General features: G+C 35.0%; 1 protein-coding gene across 4 annotated transcripts; it reads right to left on the bottom strand.

Moving 5' to 3' along the window:
• Positions 1-864: 864 nt before the first annotated feature.
• Positions 865-17,825, bottom strand: MAPK1IP1L (mitogen-activated protein kinase 1 interacting protein 1 like). 4 transcript variants are annotated; one of them, XM_074290749.1, is made up of 4 exons: positions 17,614-17,825; positions 7,951-7,972; positions 6,936-7,631; positions 865-5,905 (listed from the first exon to the last, which is right to left on the bottom strand). In XM_074290749.1, the coding sequence occupies exons 2-4, from the start codon at positions 7,966-7,968 to the stop codon at positions 5,894-5,896; spliced, it is 726 nt and encodes a 241-aa protein (XP_074146850.1). In that variant the 5' UTR covers positions 7,969-7,972; positions 17,614-17,825; the 3' UTR covers positions 865-5,893. The 4 variants fall into 4 exon arrangements, with proteins under 4 accessions (XP_074146850.1, XP_074146851.1, XP_074146852.1 ...); XM_074290750.1 differs by having other exon boundaries at positions 7,951-8,008; positions 17,614-17,785; XM_074290751.1 differs by having other exon boundaries at positions 17,730-17,778.
• Positions 17,826-19,406: the final 1,581 nt, after the last annotated feature.

The following is a 19,406-nucleotide window of genomic DNA, read 5'->3' on the forward strand; positions in this document are numbered from 1 at the left end:
CTGTTCACTTATGACAAGTGAAATGACATCTCTCATCCTAAAATTCCAGAGCCTTCAGAATAAAACTGTTCCAATTTTCTCTTAACCCTACATATCTCCTTAACTTTCACTCATAAAAATCAATGTGAGGATTTTAAAGCGCAAATTGCATTTTAAAAAATTTATAATTATATCCTAATCTCCAGTTTGAAAAGAGCTGCCTTTCTAAAGAAGGTGATGCCTTCAACTTTGTTATTCAGTTACTTAAAAATAGCAGTAGCTAATGCTATGAGGAAAGTTGGCAGCATTATTGTGGATATTAAATGACAATTTGTGCCATATTTTGTAACTGTTTTCTGCAATGGACAGCCATGTTAAGTTACCAACACAGTAAATTTAACACAAAGTCTATAATAAATATATACTAACCTCTTATCTCTAGTATTTTTATAAAATAACAAAATAGCCAACAAGCCAGCCTTTAAGATATCTCAAAAGAGCAAACAATAGTCCAAGAATGGGCCAAAGGAAAAAAACAGAAATGGGTAGCTTTCCCCAATACGTGACTGCTGACTCAGAGATGGGGCCAAGGATCATTTTGGATATTTAAAATATAATCCATAAGCCATACAAAATTATCAACTTACAGAACTCAAGCAGTTCTATCTAGTTTTCAGCTTATCATCACCTGCAGATAATTATGCAAATAATTTCAGAGGTTCCCCATCCCAGATGGATATGAATATTTTGTGTTTTGTTTTGTTTTAAAGCACCAGTTGACAGCTTTTGATTCCTTGTCCCTGAAGGAAAAAGTCAAAGCTAGTGGATTTAAAAGAGATGTGGATAATGCAAATTGTTCTGAAGAAAAATGAAAAACGAAAAAAATCATGAAAATACATTTTAATTTTCAAAAATATACAAAAGCAAAACAAATCTATCTTTATGAGTATGAAGTATTATATCTACGGACTATTTCTTAGTTATAATTACTTCTTACTTTAATGCAACATTTGCCTTTGCTTAGACAATAACCGCAGGAGGTGATAACATTTATCATTTTAAGCTGTGATTGCTTACATTTCAAATACAAACAAATGCAGTATGTCTCAAATCATATCTCAAGCAGTTAAACCTAAAATATATATATAATTGAACATTAAATTTGATGTAAAAAAAAATACAAAAGTCACAATACAAGGAAAAATATAGAAGATTTTTATAGGGCATACACTCAGAACTTGTATTTACATTATGACACACTAGCATCTATTAATCAGTATCATCCTTGTCATTTAGCAACCAAGGGAATGATGAAGGGAAAGAAAATGTTATTACTTTCTTATACCTTATAGAATCAGAGTTGGAAGGGACCTCAAAAGTCAATTAGTCTAACCCGTACCTGAATAGGAATTCCCTTTCCAACATCCCTGATAAGTAAGCATCCTGAGAAATGGTCATCTAACTTCTACTTGAAGCCTTCCAGTGATGGAGAGCTCACTATCCTGCAGGACAGTTCATTACACTTTGGGGCATTTTTAATTATTAGAAACATTTACATTAACTTTATTTAGAAGAGTTTTTATTTCAGTCTACTTTTTTACTTTTACTTCAGTCTACTTTCAAGGTATCAAGCATCAAGTATTCTATTAGCAATCTTATATTTGAATTATACAGATAAGAGAGTATGTCTTCCATAACAAATATTTCCTTAAGATTAAAATTATAGTCCCTAGTTAAAATTATTCATATTGTTTCTGGAGAATATTATTTGAATAGATAAGTCATGCAAATATACTCACCTGATTTTAGGATGATGCTTTTAAATAGCTTTAATTCTTTAGTGAAACAATTACTAGTGTATTTACTTTTAGACTGTGATATTATTCAAGATGAAGAAAGGAAAAATTGGAAGCATAGGGAACTGAGTTATCTAAGTTAAGCACCATAATACCATGTTCTAAATTTAAGCCATGAGTTGAATTCATTTGCATTTTTTCAAATGAATTTTTTACTGGCAAAGCAAAATATGACAGGTAAAAAAATTCTTATTTCAAAAAACCAGAAAACATTGCAGTGGACTCAATTTTATTTTTTGGACTCAAATTTTCAAACCTACTTTGCCTTTTCCTCTAATTAAAGTATTATTCCAACCGCTATTATAAATCCCTGATAATCAACTAAAGTCTTAAAAACGGAACATGTTCGTTGAAAATACTCTCTTCAATGTGGGAAAACTGGGACACTGATACATTGTTGGTGGAGTTGTGAAAGAATCCAGCCATTCTGGAGAGCAATTTGGAACTATGCCCAAAAAGTTGTCAAACTGTGCATACCCTTTGACCCAGCATTGCTGTTATTGGGATTATATCCCAAAGAAATACTAAAGAGTGGAAAGGGACCTGTATGTGCCAAAATGTTTGTGGCAGCTCTTTTTGTTATAGCTAGAAACTGGAAGTTGAATGGATGTCCATCAATTGGAGAATGGTTGGATAAATTGTGGTATATGAAGGTTATGGAATATTATTGCTCTGTAAGAAATGACCAGCAGGAGGAATACAGAGAGGCTTGGAGAGACTTAAATCAACTTGCTGAGTGAAATGAGCAGAACCAGAAGATCACTATACACTTCAACAACAATACTGTATGAGGATGTATTCTGATGGAAGTGGAAATCTTCAACATAAAGAAGATCCAATCACTTCCAGTTGATCAATGATGGACAGAAATAACTACACCCAGAGAAGGAACACTGGGAAGCGAATGTAAATTGTTAGCACTACTGTCTATCTACCCAGGTTACTTATACCTTTGGAAGCTAATAATTAATGTGCAACAACAAGAAAATGGTATTTACACACATATATTGTATCTAGGTTATATTGTAACACATGTAAAATGTATGGGATTACCTGCCATCGGGGAGAGGGAGTGGAGGGAGGGAGGGGATAATTTGGAAAAATGAATAATAATTTAAAAAAAAAAGAAATGACCAGCTGGATGATTTCAGAGAGGCTTGGAGGGACTTACAGGAACTATGCTGAGTGAAATGAGCAGGACCAGGAGATCATTATATACTTCAACAACAATACTATATGATGATCAATCTTCTCTTGATATTCTATATATGTTTCTTCTACAACAATTCTCTTTAGTTTAACATGCCCTATATGTATCCCAATTTATTGCCTAAAATGTAATTGTTCTGAGAACACTCATTTTCCCAATTCCCTTCTTGTTCCAAAATCTCCCTTATTTCTCAGTTTTATTCTTTCTCTAAAAACAACTGTTTGCTTCTGTTTTTCTCTATCTAAGCTCTTAGCTTCCATTTTGGAAAATATTTTCAGAGAAAGTGCATCAGCATGATTGTTGATATTCCTCACAGGCAGCAAAGCTTACTGCAAAGTAAATCCTTCTCTTCATGAAGCTGCCCAGTTAACAGCAGAGCTCTATTCTCATCACAAAAAGGACAGGTCAAGTTGAAAAGAGTTGGTGAGAAAGCAGTACTATGATCATGCTGAGGACTATGGTACACAGTTAAGTGTAAAATAGAGTTGGGAGTCTAAGCTATGTCGTCAAATTAAAAGCTAATGAAACCTGGAGGCACAAATAATTTGTTCCATATTTGGGGAACTTCTGACTCTGTACTGATAGCCAAAACTTTCTTCCTGTCTTCCTTCAACAGGCTCTTTACATATTTACATGGGCAGCCCGTAATTTAAGGAATATGTATGTATGTATGTATGTATAAATATATTAAAGTGACAAATATGTAAAAGTATTTGTAGTGGTAACCAGTCGTAAGCAAAATATCTTTGAGATTCTCATAACTTTAGTTAACTCCTTTCCTCATTCCCCCATCCTATCCTAGCTAGTTCTAGCCTATACTACAAGGACCCTTTTCTTATTATTTTAATTACTATTAGTTAATACTTTAGTTACGTGAGACTCCCAACAGAAATATTGACATTTTGATGAAGAACTCAAGTAAACTGAAGACTGAAGAAAGTAGGCTATCTTCTATTCCTTATCTATAACAAGATAGGTTAGATTGTCCAATAGCTAAGGCCAAAAGGCTCCCCAAATGCTCTTATCATTTTGATTACAAAGTGTGAAAAATGTTAAAATTCTAGCAAATTTTAGAAGGGCTACCTAATACTCCAGTCAAAAATTATATAAAGTTTTAGGCTTTATATTGCCTCAAAATTACTTTTTCCTACTCCATTCTTAAATGTTTGAAATTCTTTACATAGTTTATTTAAAATAAGGAATCACTGAAAGCTACTCTCAAAAGATATTAATCTACTTTATTTCAAAGAGGTAGTTATAATGTTAAATTGGCAGCATTTGGCATTCTTGTTTTGAGTAATTTAAATATTTAGATTTTAAAAGGTATCAGTGCCCTGGCATGGATGTCTTTTTTTCCAATAATTATTCAATAGCTCTCAACACTTCATTACTAACTGATGAACATTAAATTTTTAAATGGCCTGATGAAGATACTTATTGAAGTCCTCTTTTAACTGTCAAACAAGTTTAATCCAAATTTGGCAACGTGGTTGAGATGAAGTAGCAGCCTGCACTTTTTCCTATACAGAATAAAAGCTTGTTGAATCTGTTGATGGGAACATTACTTCTACATCTCATATACCCTATGCATACCCTATGTATGTTTGATATCAGTATTTGGAGACCATTCTCTAAAGGGGAGATACTCAATTCTTTTGCCTCAACTGTTTTATAAAGAGAACTATAACAATTGGCAGGAAACAACGGATATGTTTATAAGACTTTGGAAGAAGAAATCATATATAAGGTTCTATTAATATGATAAATTAACAGTACATTATTGGGGAAAATATCAAGAATGTTACCAGCTCTCCATATTAAGGAAGGACAAAGGAAGTTCCATTTTGGAACTAAAGGAATCCCCAAGGACCATCAAAGTTCTATAGGAATGAGGGGCAGCTAGGTGGCACAGTGGATAGAGCACCAGCCTTGAATTCAGGAGGACCTGAGTTCAAATCTAGTCTCAAACACTTAACACTTCCTAGCTGTGTGACCCAGGGCAAGTCACTTAAGCCCAGCCTCAGGGGGGGAAAAAAAGTCACCACAAAGTCACCATGTCACCACTGTACATGTTGGTATGAACACACAAAAGTTTCTGGTAAGGTTCATGGATGACTAATTTTAAAATTACAACTAAAATTACTAAAAACAAAACTAAAATAACTCAATGATAGCTGGTAGAAAGCAAGAATATTTAATATTCAGTGTTCAAGAATATGCACACTAAACAAAACTATTCTTAAGACTTGATAAGCATTAATTCATAACTCATATTTTTAAACATTTACTCCAGAATTATAACCCAGGAGCACAAAGTTTATTTACTCTGTAGACAATACTGTTCAAAATACTCAGAAGCATTTATTTGATCTTTTTTTTTTTTTTAAATAAACATATGGCAAAATGATTTGTCAGAAATATATTCAAGAAAACAAATGTCAAAAAAAATTTGATTTCCAAAAAGTACCCATATCAACATAAATTTCTTAAGTGTGGTTTCATAATTTAAAAAATGAATATTCCACAAATTCTACCAAAGTTAGTCAATACACTTAATTACTTTGATTTCCCTTAGTATAACAAATGAAAAACGTGAATAATTTTAAGTTTACAATATTATCTCTAATTATTCCAAGTGTATATCCAGATCCAAGAGCTGAGTCTTCTGAGTTGTCTGAGACCCCTTTGTGAAATGTCCCATAAGCAATGAAATCAGAATTTTCTAATGTTTATATGTGTGTGTGTATAGTATACACACACACACACACACACACACACATACTATATACACATACATACATACACATTCTCTGGAAAGTAGAGAGTCGTCTCATTGTCCACCAAAAACTCAATGGTAAGACTGCAAGAAAAAAAAAGGGAGGAAGGATGTCAAATTCTAGATTTTATTTTAAGTGTTATCAATAATGCCAACTTTTGGCATAAAAAAATGTATGGTGTAGGACTTACTCTGAATTTTGACAATAACTGGAATCATTCACCAAAGTTAAGAAGAGAAATCCAAAGACTAGGACTTTCTTTTCTTTTTTGGGGGGAAAAAGGGTATCAAGTCTGAAGTGATCTGATACAGTAGTATGTAGTGAGCCATTTGTCAAAGACTAAATTCCTAAGTAAGAAAAACACTAGCAGGTATATAATAAAACATTCCTTAAAGGCAGTATCTTTGAGTTAGGAATCTGAGGGCTCTCCATCTGGCTCAAATAGCTTTAGTCATTTAAACCTCTCAGGGCCAATAGATACAAGTAGCTGAGGATAGTATAAATAACAAATTCCATCTTGTACAAGATTCATTACCCCTCTTAATTCTAATGTCTTCCTTCATTTCATTATTTCCTACTTATCCTGTATGTAGCTAGTTTGCAAATATTTGTTGGTTGTCTCCCCATGAACTTCTTGAAGGTAAGTTCTGTCTTTTGCCTCTTTTTACATTTCCTTAGCCCTTAGAATAGTGCCTGGCATATACATGCTTATCAAAATGTTTGCTGACAGATGAAGTCACAGATACAGGCCTTCTCTATCTTCTTCCTGTTTCCAATCCACAGACATAAAGGTAAAATATAGAGACAAGGCTATTTTGGCCTTGCTTCCAATTAAATAATTTAGTGAAACTGCTAACAGAGAAAAATAGTACTTGCCCCCAGGAATTGGAACCTCCTTCTCATTAGGTACTTTATACCTGAAACCCTTCTTTCTCTACTTTTGTAGTGGAGGAGCAATCCAGTCATAATATTTTCCCTCCTGCCATCTCTGTCCCAATCCAGGCCCACTAATATATCCAGCTGTATTGCCTACCCTAAGTTCCATCGTTAGTTAAAAGTAAACCTTCAACTACTTTCTTGTAACTATCACAAAATATTAAGTTAAATACTCACATGGTGACCACCAGGCATTGGTGGAGCACCAGTAGGTCCAGAAGGCACTTGAAAAGGATTATTAGGAGTAAGATAGAGTCCTGGTGCAGGATATGATCCCATAGGTGCAGGAAATGGTGCTGGCGCAGGTGGTCCCCATGCTCCAGGTGGGACAGCTCCCCATGGAATAGGTGGTGCTGTTGTTGGTGCTTGGGGAGGAGTAGGATATGGCCCTGCAGATGGATATGGCATATTAGGTGTAGGGTACTGCCCTCCCATTCCTGGTGTCCATGGTCCAGAAGGCATGGATCCCCATGGCCCTAAAGGACCAGCTGTAGCTGGATCTGTGGGTGTACCATATGGTCTCGGAAGCTCTGGAAAAGGCATATTTGGTGTAGGATATGGCCCTGAAGGGCCAGGACCTGACACAGATGGAGATGGATAAGGACCACCAGGAGGAGGTCCAGAGGGAGGAAAGGGTCCTGGCGGTCCAGGGGGTGGTCCAGCAGGCACTGACGGATATATTCCTGTGGGCGAAGGTCCAAAAGGCACACTGGAGGGTGATGCACTTGATGGAAGTCCAGATGGCACAGAAGGTGGAGCACTTGGGTTATTCCAAGGACTGGAACCTGGCCAACCCTGTGGTGGTTGACCAGGCTTTGTACTGCTCACAGTGGAATTTTTGGCAGGTGAGTGTTCTGGTAAAGCATCTGCCAACTAGAAAACAAAGCAGAGCTGTTTTTGCTATCTTTTTCAATAGATAAATGAACTGATGAAAAAAATCGCAACATAAAAACCTGCAAATGAATTATTTTTAAAACACTACCACCATCACATTAAAATCTTAATACATTAATAGGTACTTTTCCCAGAGAGACCTTATAACTCTTTTTAACTTATTTATTGTAAGATCAAAAATTAAAAATCTTTTTGAAAATGCTTGAATGGCTCCAAAGCCATGATTATGTGCATCTTAAAAGGAAGTTCAATTAATTATTCATTTATAGTATTATAAAAGATAAATAGATCAACTTACTGAAAATTCATCAGACATTTTCCTGAAAAACAAAAGAAAAACTATTTCAGGGACAATTCTTAAGAGAAGCAGTAGGACATATATCAGAGGTCAGTTTTGTTTTATAAACAGGATTTGCTAAATATAACAGAACTATATTAAAGTATATGGAAATGAAAGCTATTAAATTATAGATGTTATTACTTGTATCTTTATTATTTCACAATAGTAAAGTCAGTTTCATCTGCAAAATTTTACAAATGAGTATCTTCAATGTTGAGATTGGTCTGACTTAGAAGATTCCTTCAAATTCAAAATGATCTTGTGATATCTGATGTTTACCTGAGCTCAACTCATCCAGTCACCCAAATTTCAAAGCCATTTTTTACCTTAAATTAATTGAATAAAAACAGTTCATAACAAATAAAGACAAGAAACTGAACAAAAGAACTGTTCAGGTTCCACTTAAATACTACAGAAAAGACTTTATTAAGAATTACAAAGAATTACATTATTTCTATACCCACTCAGCACAAGTTCACAGGCAGAGATCAGCAAGAAGGGAAAGAGCAAAAGGAATAAAAAGGGAACAAGTGTGCCTCCTCTGTGCCAGGTAGGTACTGTACAAATATCTCACATGCTATATACAACAACCCATGAGATAGAAGCTGCACAAAAGGAATCAAGATAGAAAAACTGGATGAGAACAGTGCTTGGAAGTCTTCTAGTATAGACTATTAATATTATGAGGACAAATACCTGGATAGTCTACAGCACTGAATAACCAGAGCTCTAATGAGAAAGCCCTAAGCCAATGAAATAGTATGATATTGAGATAGCAGTCTTAGGAATTAGGAGAATTGAGGCAGGTAGGAGGTGGAGAGCAGCTACCAATACTTTAGAGACTCACAAAGTTTCAAGGAAACTAATCTGAGCCTTGGAGAACCAGATGATACAGAAAGGCAAGAAAACTGCCAGTAAATCTTTGAACCCAGAATCTAGTAGAACTCTTAGAAAGTCAGTGGCAGTAAATCAGGTAATAGAGATCAGGAACAAAATGAGTCCCAAAATTCTATCCAAAGGTTCCAGAGGATATGTTATCTATCTGACAAAAAAAAAAACAACAAACAAACCAACCAATTTGGGAAGGATGGAGTAAATAATTAGAAGACACAAAGAAATTTCATAATTATAAGACAAAAATCCAGAAAAATAAGTAACTATGACTACAAGCAAGATCTCAGAAAAAAGAATGGAAGAATAAAATGAGATTTAAAAAAATTATTATAAACTAAATGAGAGTTCTAGACTTAAAAATGGCAAGGAGAATAAACAAGTTAATATAGCAGAGGCTAAATTTTAGGTAACAGATGCCCTAAAAATTAGAATGTATCAAACAGAAACAAGTATGTTGTCCATAGACAACAAATACCAGAACAAAATTAATATTGAAAAAAATTTTTTTGAATTTTTTGTCTCCTATAATAACTTAGAAACAGGTTAAGAGAGATAATTTAAAAATCATTAGAAGGGAGTGGTCCAGCAACCCAATGCAGTCCTGCCAGATATAGGAGGTGATTGAGGCTTCTGTGAGGGGTTGCAAGTACCAGCTACTCACCCACTTCAAATAAGACCTTTTTGCCACTACTACAAGGTAGGCTCAACCCTAAATTTGTCGCAAGGGTGAATCAGACTTTTACTTAAAAAACAGCTAGATTTTTGGACAATGAGATAGATGAAAGAGCTTCAACAGATTGTAGATCTAAGATCATTTAGACTACACAGTGTTTTCCCCAGACTTTAGATCATTTCTAAAATAGCAATTCACTTGATCAAGACAGTAGTGACAGACAACAGAGTCATTAAATCCATATAGATATTTTGGGACCAGGCTAACTGTTAAGGTATTAAGGGATATAGATACTGGGGGAGTTCCTGACAGGTCCATTATAACTTAAAGAATCATATAACATATCTTTGCAGGATATTTCTAGGATCCACACATTCTTTTTCACAGAATGAGATGCTACACTCTAACCAGAAGACCACATACCTAGCTAATGCCAGAGAAGTGATATCATACCATCATCACATAGTCTTAGATCACTGGAAAACACTGAGCTTTTCCCAAATCTCCTCCAACAGTGTAAGTAACTCAGAAACAAGTGAATACAGTCTCTGAGTATACAGCATACAACAGAAATCACAAATTCACCTTACAACCAATTCCTTCATAGTAGCTATGTTGTTTCTTGTTTGCAACTGCATGATCCTGTGTCCTATTTACACCAGAAAAACTTTAAGTGGTAAAGAAAGAGCTTAAGCTTAAGACTTCACTTGGCAAACAGAACAACAAAGGTCTTTCTGCAAACATTATGTCAACTACATAAAGAGTGGACATTCTGAAATTTAAGAGTGACTTAACAGGACTGTAGTTGCATGCAATTTGCACAAAAATAGTAACTGGATATAGCAATCTCACCAGAAATTCAAACTCATAATATTAATGCAATGAGTACTATCCATTTCCAAATTTAAAGTTAGCATCTACAATTATGATTACATCTATATCTGAATATCTCTTAATGCTGAAGATTTCATTTTTATACTTTTGAAACAATTAAGCATTTCTTGCATAATGAAATCAATTCTTTAAAAGTCTAGTTAATGTGCATGCTGCCTTTTAAGAGATAATGTTGCAATGTTCTCTTCCAAACTTGTTTCCTCCACCAGTTCATTCTAAAGTAAACGTGGTAGAAACAGAATCTGAGGTCCTTTTTAAAGGTGTTTGTCTTGGATGAAAATGGCTTTTCCTGGTCAGATCAGAAGGCAAAACTTTTGATTTTGCTGTGACTTTTGCCTCCAAAACCAAAGGACTGTTAAAATGGGAAAAAGAAAGTGAAAGTGGCTTGTAAGCTTTTAGTTATATTCATTTTTCTTTTTTAAAACACTCCAGTAGAAAAGAAGCAGGCAAATAACAAAAAAAATGAGGAAGTTCTTCCAATAAGTTTCATTTCTAAGATAATATACAGAAACCTGATTCAATCCAGAGGAATAAGAACTATTCATTCCCTCAATGAACTTCTTCTAAGGAGTTATTTATTGATTAATTTAGTCCACTTTAATTTTAAGGAAGTTGTTATTCTGCTAAAGTTTAGCATCTCATGTATTAATAAGACTTTCCCATTCTTTCCTTTAGAAATCTCACTTAGTTTATTAATTTTTTTTTTGTTTTTAATTTATTAAGACCATATTTCCTTTCTTTGAAAGTTAAAGGATATAAAAACAGGCAGCTTTCTAAGGAAGAATCCATATGGGGGGAGGCCCCCAATCAAAATAATAACATATAATAGTAATATTATTGCAAAGAAAAACAAATGTTTTGAAAAACTAAAGAACTTGCATCAATGCAATGACCAATTATGATTTCAGAAGACTCATATTACCTAACTCCAAATGGAGGCATTGGACTCAGGATGCAAATGGAGACTTTTAAAAAAAAAATACATAGTCAACATTCTGTTTTATTCACTGATATTATTACCGTAACTACACTTCCCCTAAAAAGAACAAAGTCAGAGTTTCAAGTATGAAAAACAAATCTATTTTTGTGATGGGAAAATACTGGGAGGAAAGTGGATGTTTCATAAGCTCAGGGATGACTGAACATATAATATATGAATGTCATCTGGCATCAAAGAGTAATGGTAAATATCAAGAATTTGGAAAAACTTGGGAAGATACATCATAATGCAGAATCAGAATAATTTGATGACCACAATAATGTAAAGGAAACAAAATTGAGACAATTTAAATATTCTGATTAAAGAAGTAATGAAAAGAAGAGAAAGTTAAATATTCCTTCTACTTGGAAGCTAGTTGACCTTACCTGCAAAATAAAGACCAGCATCCTTAATATGTTATTGATGGAGCAATGAATTAGCTATCGAATTAGCTGCCCAATCTAGGTCACAATTTGGAGACATTCTTCCCTAAATTGCTAAATTGTATAAACCCCTTGAAACCTAGCTATATTACTAAATCTATACCCAAAAAAGAACCAAAATAAATAAATGGATGGATGAATGAATGGATAGATAGGTAGATAGATGAATAAATAAATGAGGGGAAAGGCCCTAGGTAAAGATATTTATGAACAGAACTAATTAACAGGATGTTAGTCAACTGCTAAACAAATTACACATTTACAAAATTATAAAGGATAGCTAAGTGATACACTGGATAGAGTGCTGGTCCTGTAGTCAGGAAAATTTGAGTTCAATTCTGGTTTTAGACATTAGCTATGTAACCCTAGACAAGTCACTTAACCTAAGTTACCTCACTTGTAAAATGAGCTTGAAAAGAAAATGGCAAACTACTCTCAAATCACTATCAAGAAAACCCCAAAAAGGGGTCATGAAAAATTAGACTTGACTAAACAACCAATAAATTAGGATATATAAATATGTCCTATAAATATCTATTATATATATATATATTTATAAATAGGATATACAAATTAGGATATATAAATAAAACAGAATATTATTGTCACAAGAAATGAAGAAATGGCTTTTCAGACAAAATTGGTGAGACTTGAATGAACTGATACCAAATGAAGAGACTAGAACTTATAGAATACTCTATAACAATACCATAAAGAAAAACTATTATTTAAAAAAAAAAAAAAAAAAAAAAAAAAAAATCAAACCCCAAACCCTGACCCACTTTTCCAGATGATGATGCACCTGACAGAGAGGTGATAGTCAAAGGTTAGAATGAAAATGATTTTTCAGATATGGAGAACATAGGAGATTTATTTTATTTGACCATACTATTTGTATTTTAATGAAGAATTTCATGGGGGCTTGCAGAGTGGAAGTGATATATTAAAAAAAAAAAAAAAAAAAAAACCAAAACCCTCCAATATCGAAATATCAAATTTCAATATCAAAAAAGAAAAAACTGCAATGAACTAATTTAGAAAAATAATTCAAATTTCTTCTTATATACGCTATATAAAGTTGAACATTAATATCATTACAATGAGATTAGAGGGCAATGCAGTCACCATTTTTAAAAATACTATGACAACATACCAATCATACAGCTAGGAAGTGTTAAGTGTCTGAGATCAGATTTGAACTTCGGTCCTCCTGAATTCAAGGCTGATGCTCTATCCACTCTATCCACTGCACCACCTAGCTACCCCCTTATTTTTTTTTTTGTCTCTTTAACTAAATTATATTTGTAGTATATATTCCAGTTCAATAACAAAGATCAATGTTACTCATATAAGCAGAGTCATTCTGAGAAGTTTTTTGAGTATGAATCAGTAGATTTCTGCTACATGAACAGAGCTTAGCTGCTATACCCCTGGTTACCTGAAGTGCAGTCATTTGCAGAACAGCTATTCCTAAAAGCACTGTGTCCTTTACTTACCACTTATCACAAACTTCATCCAATTTCAAAGGAATATTGACACTTAAATAGAAGATTACATTAAAAAGCAAATGATGTACTTCCAATTTAATGTGAAAATACCTGGCAGTAAATTGCAGAAAGGAAACTAAAACTCAATCTTGGAAATGCAGAATCTGCACCTAACAATTAGATATACTAGTTAGGTATCTGCCAAGCATGTGACTGATAAAGATTCTGCATCTATTAAACACCTGTAATACATTAATAGACACAGATCATCCTGCCCTTACAGAAGGGCATTGTGTATCTGCACCTTACCATCACCAGGGGCGTGTTCTTATATGTGTTACATCTCATCAAATAACAAGCTTCCATTTACTTATGGGTATTAAAATTTTGATTACTCTATTCCAATAAAACTAATTTCCTTTGTAATTTTATGTATGTTGTGCATTTAAAGACAGCGTTCTGAAAAGATGTCCAAAGATTTCACCAGATTGTCAAAAAAGTCCACAACATAAAAATGGTTAAAAATTCTTTTCCTAGAAGGAACTCCAGAGACAATTTTCTTAACCCCAAAAGACTTTTCAATACAAGTACTACTCTAAGAACACTAGCCTTGATCCTCTATCAGCATTAAAAGCTTTCACTTTAAAACAAAATTTGAGGGGATAAAAATTGAGCTGAAACTGACCTAAAAAATGTTGCTGATATCAAGTACTTAAAAAAAAAAAAAAAAAAAAAAGGGGGGGGGAATCCTCCTCTACTACATCACACCACACTACACACACTCTTTCAAATTCATTTTTATTCAAGCTCTACCCAAGGTATAAAAACATTAATGAAACGTATGTGGTTGTTCTGCTAACAGTGTTTTGTAATTAGGAATAGTATTGAATAGGGTAGTTCAGCTCTGAAAGAGGCTTTTAAAATAATTTTCAGTAATCTAGGGGATTGTTTCAATTCATTAAATTTTCAATTAAATAATACCAACATTTTTTAAAATTCGCCTTTTCTTGTAATTTTTTTGTATTTGATTTTTGTATTTTTTGTATTTTTCAAATGCTTTTGTAAATTTTAAACAATTTTATAAAAAATGGTAACATATAGCATACTATCCTTTGAGATTTGGAGTTCCAGGGCAGCTAGGTGGTGCAGCGGATAGAACACCAGCCTTGAATTCAGGAGGACCCAAGTTCAAATCTGGTCTCAGATACTTAACACTTCCTAGCTGTGTGACCCTGGGCAAGTCACTTAACCCCAGCTTCAGGGGGGTGGGGGGGGAAGAGATTTGGAGTTCCAAAGACAGTAGTTACCATGTTTGCATCATTCTTTTTTGAGCCAATGAGGTTGGTGGATGCTTTACTTTTATTGTCATATTAACATTTTTGATTTATTTATCTTTTTAGGCTTCCTAATTTTGTCGAATTATTCACAATAATCAATGGCACTAAAATCTATAGAATATATAGACACCAATTATTTTAGCTGTTAAGATATGGAAAGATTGTAAATGTTTTAATAGATTTTTACATACAGCTTTAAGTTTTAAAAAGTGTTTTATAGATCTTATTTCACTTTAGCCTTACAAAAATCCTAAAAACTAGATGCTATCAACTCCTTTAATAGATGTGGAAACTGAGGCAAACAGTGACAAGAAAATTACATATAAGATAATGGAAGAATCAACAAAGAAATAGGAATTGTTAAATTACATGACTAGGACTGTCCAGAAAAAGTAAATATAACAATGCACCTCTCTCTCTTCTGGGGGAGTGAGAACAGTGTCAAAAAAAGGTTATGGGTGTGGATTCATGAATGCAATGTTAAACTTGGTTGATGTATCAAACAATTTTGCTCAATTCTTTTTTCTTTTTTAATCTTTATTGTAAAGGATGGATCATAGGAGAAGTGGAGGAAAATGCCAAAAATGTAGATTACAGAAAAAGATGTCAGTAAAAAAAAAACAAAAACAAAAACTAAGTTAAATATGAGCATTGACACCTTAAACTGACATTCTCTTAAGAACACTAATATTCAGTATCTACCAAAAGTCTTTGTGCAGTTTTAATCCTTTAAGAACTTAAAAACTGCACTAAAAATTTCGGTAAAACCTGTATATCACTTAAAATTTTATCTCTGCTCTATATAAAAAGTTACAAAGAAGATAATAAATAAATTAGAAGAACATAGGATAGTTTACCTCTCAGACCTGTGTGGAAGAGGAATGAATTTATGTCCAAAGAAGAACTAGAGATCATTATTGATCACAAAGTAGAAAACTTTGATTATATCAAATTGAAAAGTTTTTGTACAAACAAAACTAATACAGACAAGATTAGAAGGGAAACAAAGTGGGAAAACATTTTTATAGTCAAAGGTTCCGATAAAGGCCTCATTTCCAAAATATATAGAGAATTGACTCTAATTTATAAGAAATCAAGCCATTCTCCAATTGATAAATGGTCAAAGGATATGAACAGACAATTCTCAGATGAAGAAATTGAAACTATTTCTAGCCATATGAAAAGATGCTACAAGTCACTATTAATCAGAGAAATGCAAATTAAGACAACTCTGAGATACCACTACACACCTGTCAGATTGGCTAGAATGACAGGGAAAGATAATGCAGAATGTTGGAGGGGATGTGGGAAAACAGAGACACTGATACATTGTTGGTGGAATTGGAGAGCAATTTGGAATTATGCTCAAAGAGTTATCAAACTATGCATACCCTTTGATCCAGCAGTGTTAGTACTGGGCTTATATCCCAAAAAAAATACTAAAGAAGGGAAAGGGACCCACATGTGCCAAAATGTTTGTGGCAGCCCTTTTTGTAGTGGCTAGAAACTGGAAAATGAATGGATGCCCATCAACTGGAGAATGGTTGGGTAAATTGTGGTATATGAATGTCATAGAATATTATTGTTCTGTAAGAAATGACCAACAGGATGATTTCAGAAAGGATATCCTTGTACACTTCAACAACAATATTATATGATGATGGACGTGACCCTCTTCAACAATGAGATGAACCAAATCAGTTCCAGTAGAGCAGTAATGAACTGAACCAGTTACACCCAGCAAAAGAACTCTAGGAGATGACTATGAACCACTAAATATTATTTCCAGTCCCTCTAATTTTGTCCGCCTGCATTTTGGATTTTCTTCACAGGCTAATTGTACACTATTTCAAAATCCGATTCTTTTTGGACAGCAAAACAACTGTTTGGTCATGTATACATATATTGCAATTAATTTATACTTTATGTATATATGTATGTATATGTTATGTATATAACATGTATTGGTCAACATGCCATGGGGGGTGGGGAGGGAAAGAGGGGAAAAATTAGAACAAAAGGTTTGGCAATTGTCAATGTTGTAAAATTACCCATGCATATATCTGGTAAATAAAAAACTATTAAAAATTAAAAAATTTTTTTAAAAAGTTACAAAGATCAACGATTGCAAAACTGAAATTGCTAATCTGTAAATTCAAGGAAGAACAATGAAAAATTGAAAGCTTTTCCTCCCTAGATTCACGAATAGAGGTTTCAAAACAATATATTACATGTTGATAGCAATGGGTTATTAAATCATTTAAAGAGAACCTAAAGAAACTAATAACAATGCGAAACGTTTTATAAAAAACTACTTCCCAGAATAACTGGCTAAAGAATGTGAATGTGGGGTACATGTACCTATCACAGAGAATAATGGATAAAGGGGACACAATAACCACGATATGGTAAAGACTACTCATCCCTCATCCCAATTCCCACTCAGCTAAAGAGCAACAAACAAAAGGTATCAGAGAATAAGGGCAGAAAAATAAGAGAGCAAGTGAATTCTTAAGAGCGACCAGGACCCAAACCTAAGGATTTTTTAAAGCGGAGGGAGAGAGGAAGGAAGGGAGGGATAATTACCTTCTCAAGCCCTTCCGCCTAAGCCTGCTTCCGACGTCAAGAAGGCTAGAACGTCACTATTCATGACACCTTTCCCTCTCCCCCCAGGTTTCTCCTGGCCCTGGCCCCGCCCCCGCCCCCACCCCTGCCATGTCCCTCAATTTATTCTCCCCGGCTCCATCTCGTTCGCGGGAACATATCGGCCCGAAGTTCAATCAAAAATGTCGTCACCCACGCCCGAGAGAAGAGCTGCGGATGGAGCCTCCCGCTTTTCAAAGCAGGCAACCCCCTCACCCGGTCAGAACCGCGTCCCTGCGCCCCACCCCCACTAGCTCTAAGGCGGCCTCACCAGACGGACCGGACCCCAAACCGAGCAGCCAAAAAGTGACGAGGGCTGGAAAGAGGCTCTGATGACGGAGAGAGAAAAAAGAGGGCGCGAGAAAGCAAAGGAAGCAGAAACAGCACCAGGCAGCAACGGCGACGCAGAGGAAGTGGCGGCAACCACAGCAGCGGGAGCACACGACTCCTCCCCCTCAGCCGGAAGAGGAAGCGGCCCACTCGGCGCCGGCGCTGGCCCCGCCCCCTACCCTGTTCTACACTACCCCCCCTTCCCCCCATCCCCTTCCTCTGGGAGACTAGAAGGAAGGAGTCTGAACTATGCAGCTCCCCGGCTTCGAGCCTTTGGCGAGGCTTTGACTAATACTGCGCTCCATTGAGGGGTGGAGCTAGAAATTCCTGCCCTAATGGGAATAGGTTGCAAATCCAGTTAGGGTTTTGCTGGAACCAGCTCCTACCGCCTTTTCAGAGAGCCATTGTCAGATTTTCAGAGTTGCTATATCTTGAAGAGTTGGGCTACAAATCAGATCTTGATTGTGTTGTTTTGTTAAAAGTTGTGTCGAGAAGGGCAGGGATTTTTTTTTTGGGGGGGGGGGCGGGGGGTTTTGGCGAGCTGGTTGATGCTGTAATCTCAACTCAACCAAAATTAAGGCTTAATTTCTCTGAACAAAGAAGTTGAACAGATTCCCCCTACCCATAGTTAATTGCAAAGTGAACATATTGATCCCCAGAAATGGAGCATTTAGAACCACGTAACAGTGGAAGGGGAGGGAATGCTGCTGAATTAGGAACTGCGTTGAAATCTTGCCTTAGACACTAACTAGCTGTGTGACTTTAGCAAGTGACAATGTCTGTGAACTTCAGTTTCCTCATCTGTAAAGTAAGACTAATTATAGTCTCTTAAGTGACATATTAAGTGCTTTGCAAGTTTTAAATTGAGAATTACATTCTCTGTATCCACAGTCAGGACTTTTTCAACTATAACATACAGCTCCTCATTGAAGTTACATATACTAAATTTGGCAAACTAGGTGTCCACGAAAAAAGCAGCAATCCTTAAGATTCTACTTGAGTTTTCAATTTCTTTGAGTGTCCTTAAGTAAGATATGCGTCAGATTGGCTAAGATGACAGGAAAAAATAAAGATGAATGTTGGAGGGGATGTGGGAAAACTGGGACACTGATACATTGTTGGTAGAATTGTGAATACATCCAGCCATTCTGGAGAGCAATTTGGAACTATGCTCAAAAAGTTATCAAACTGTGCATACCCTTTGACCTAGCAGTGTTACTACTGAGCTTATATCCCAAAGAGATCTTAAAGGAAGAAAAGGGACCTGTATGTGCCAAAATGTTTGTGGCAGCCCTCTTTGTAGTGGCTAGAAACTGGAAAATGAATGGATGTCCATCAATTGGAGAATAGTTTGATAAATTATGGTATATGAATGTTATGGAATATTATTGTTCTGTAAGAAATGACCAGCAGGAGGAATACAGAGAGGCTTGGAGACACTTACATCAACTGTTGCTGAGTGAAATGAGCAGAACCAGGAGATCATCATACACTTCAACAACGATACTGTATGAGGATGTATTCTGATGGAAGTGGAAATCTTCAACAAAGAGAAGATCTAACTCAGATCCAATTGATCAATGATGGACAGAATCAGCTACACTCAGAGAAGAAACACTGGGAAATGTGTGTAAACTGTTTGCATTTTTGCTTTTCTTCCCAGGTTATTTTTACCTTCTTAATCCATTTCTTCCTTAGCAACAACAACAAAACAACAACAACAAAAATTCAGTT

Source organism: Sminthopsis crassicaudata, chromosome 2, assembly GCF_048593235.1.
Source record: "Sminthopsis crassicaudata isolate SCR6 chromosome 2, ASM4859323v1, whole genome shotgun sequence".
NCBI lineage: Eukaryota > Metazoa > Chordata > Mammalia > Dasyuromorphia > Dasyuridae > Sminthopsis > Sminthopsis crassicaudata.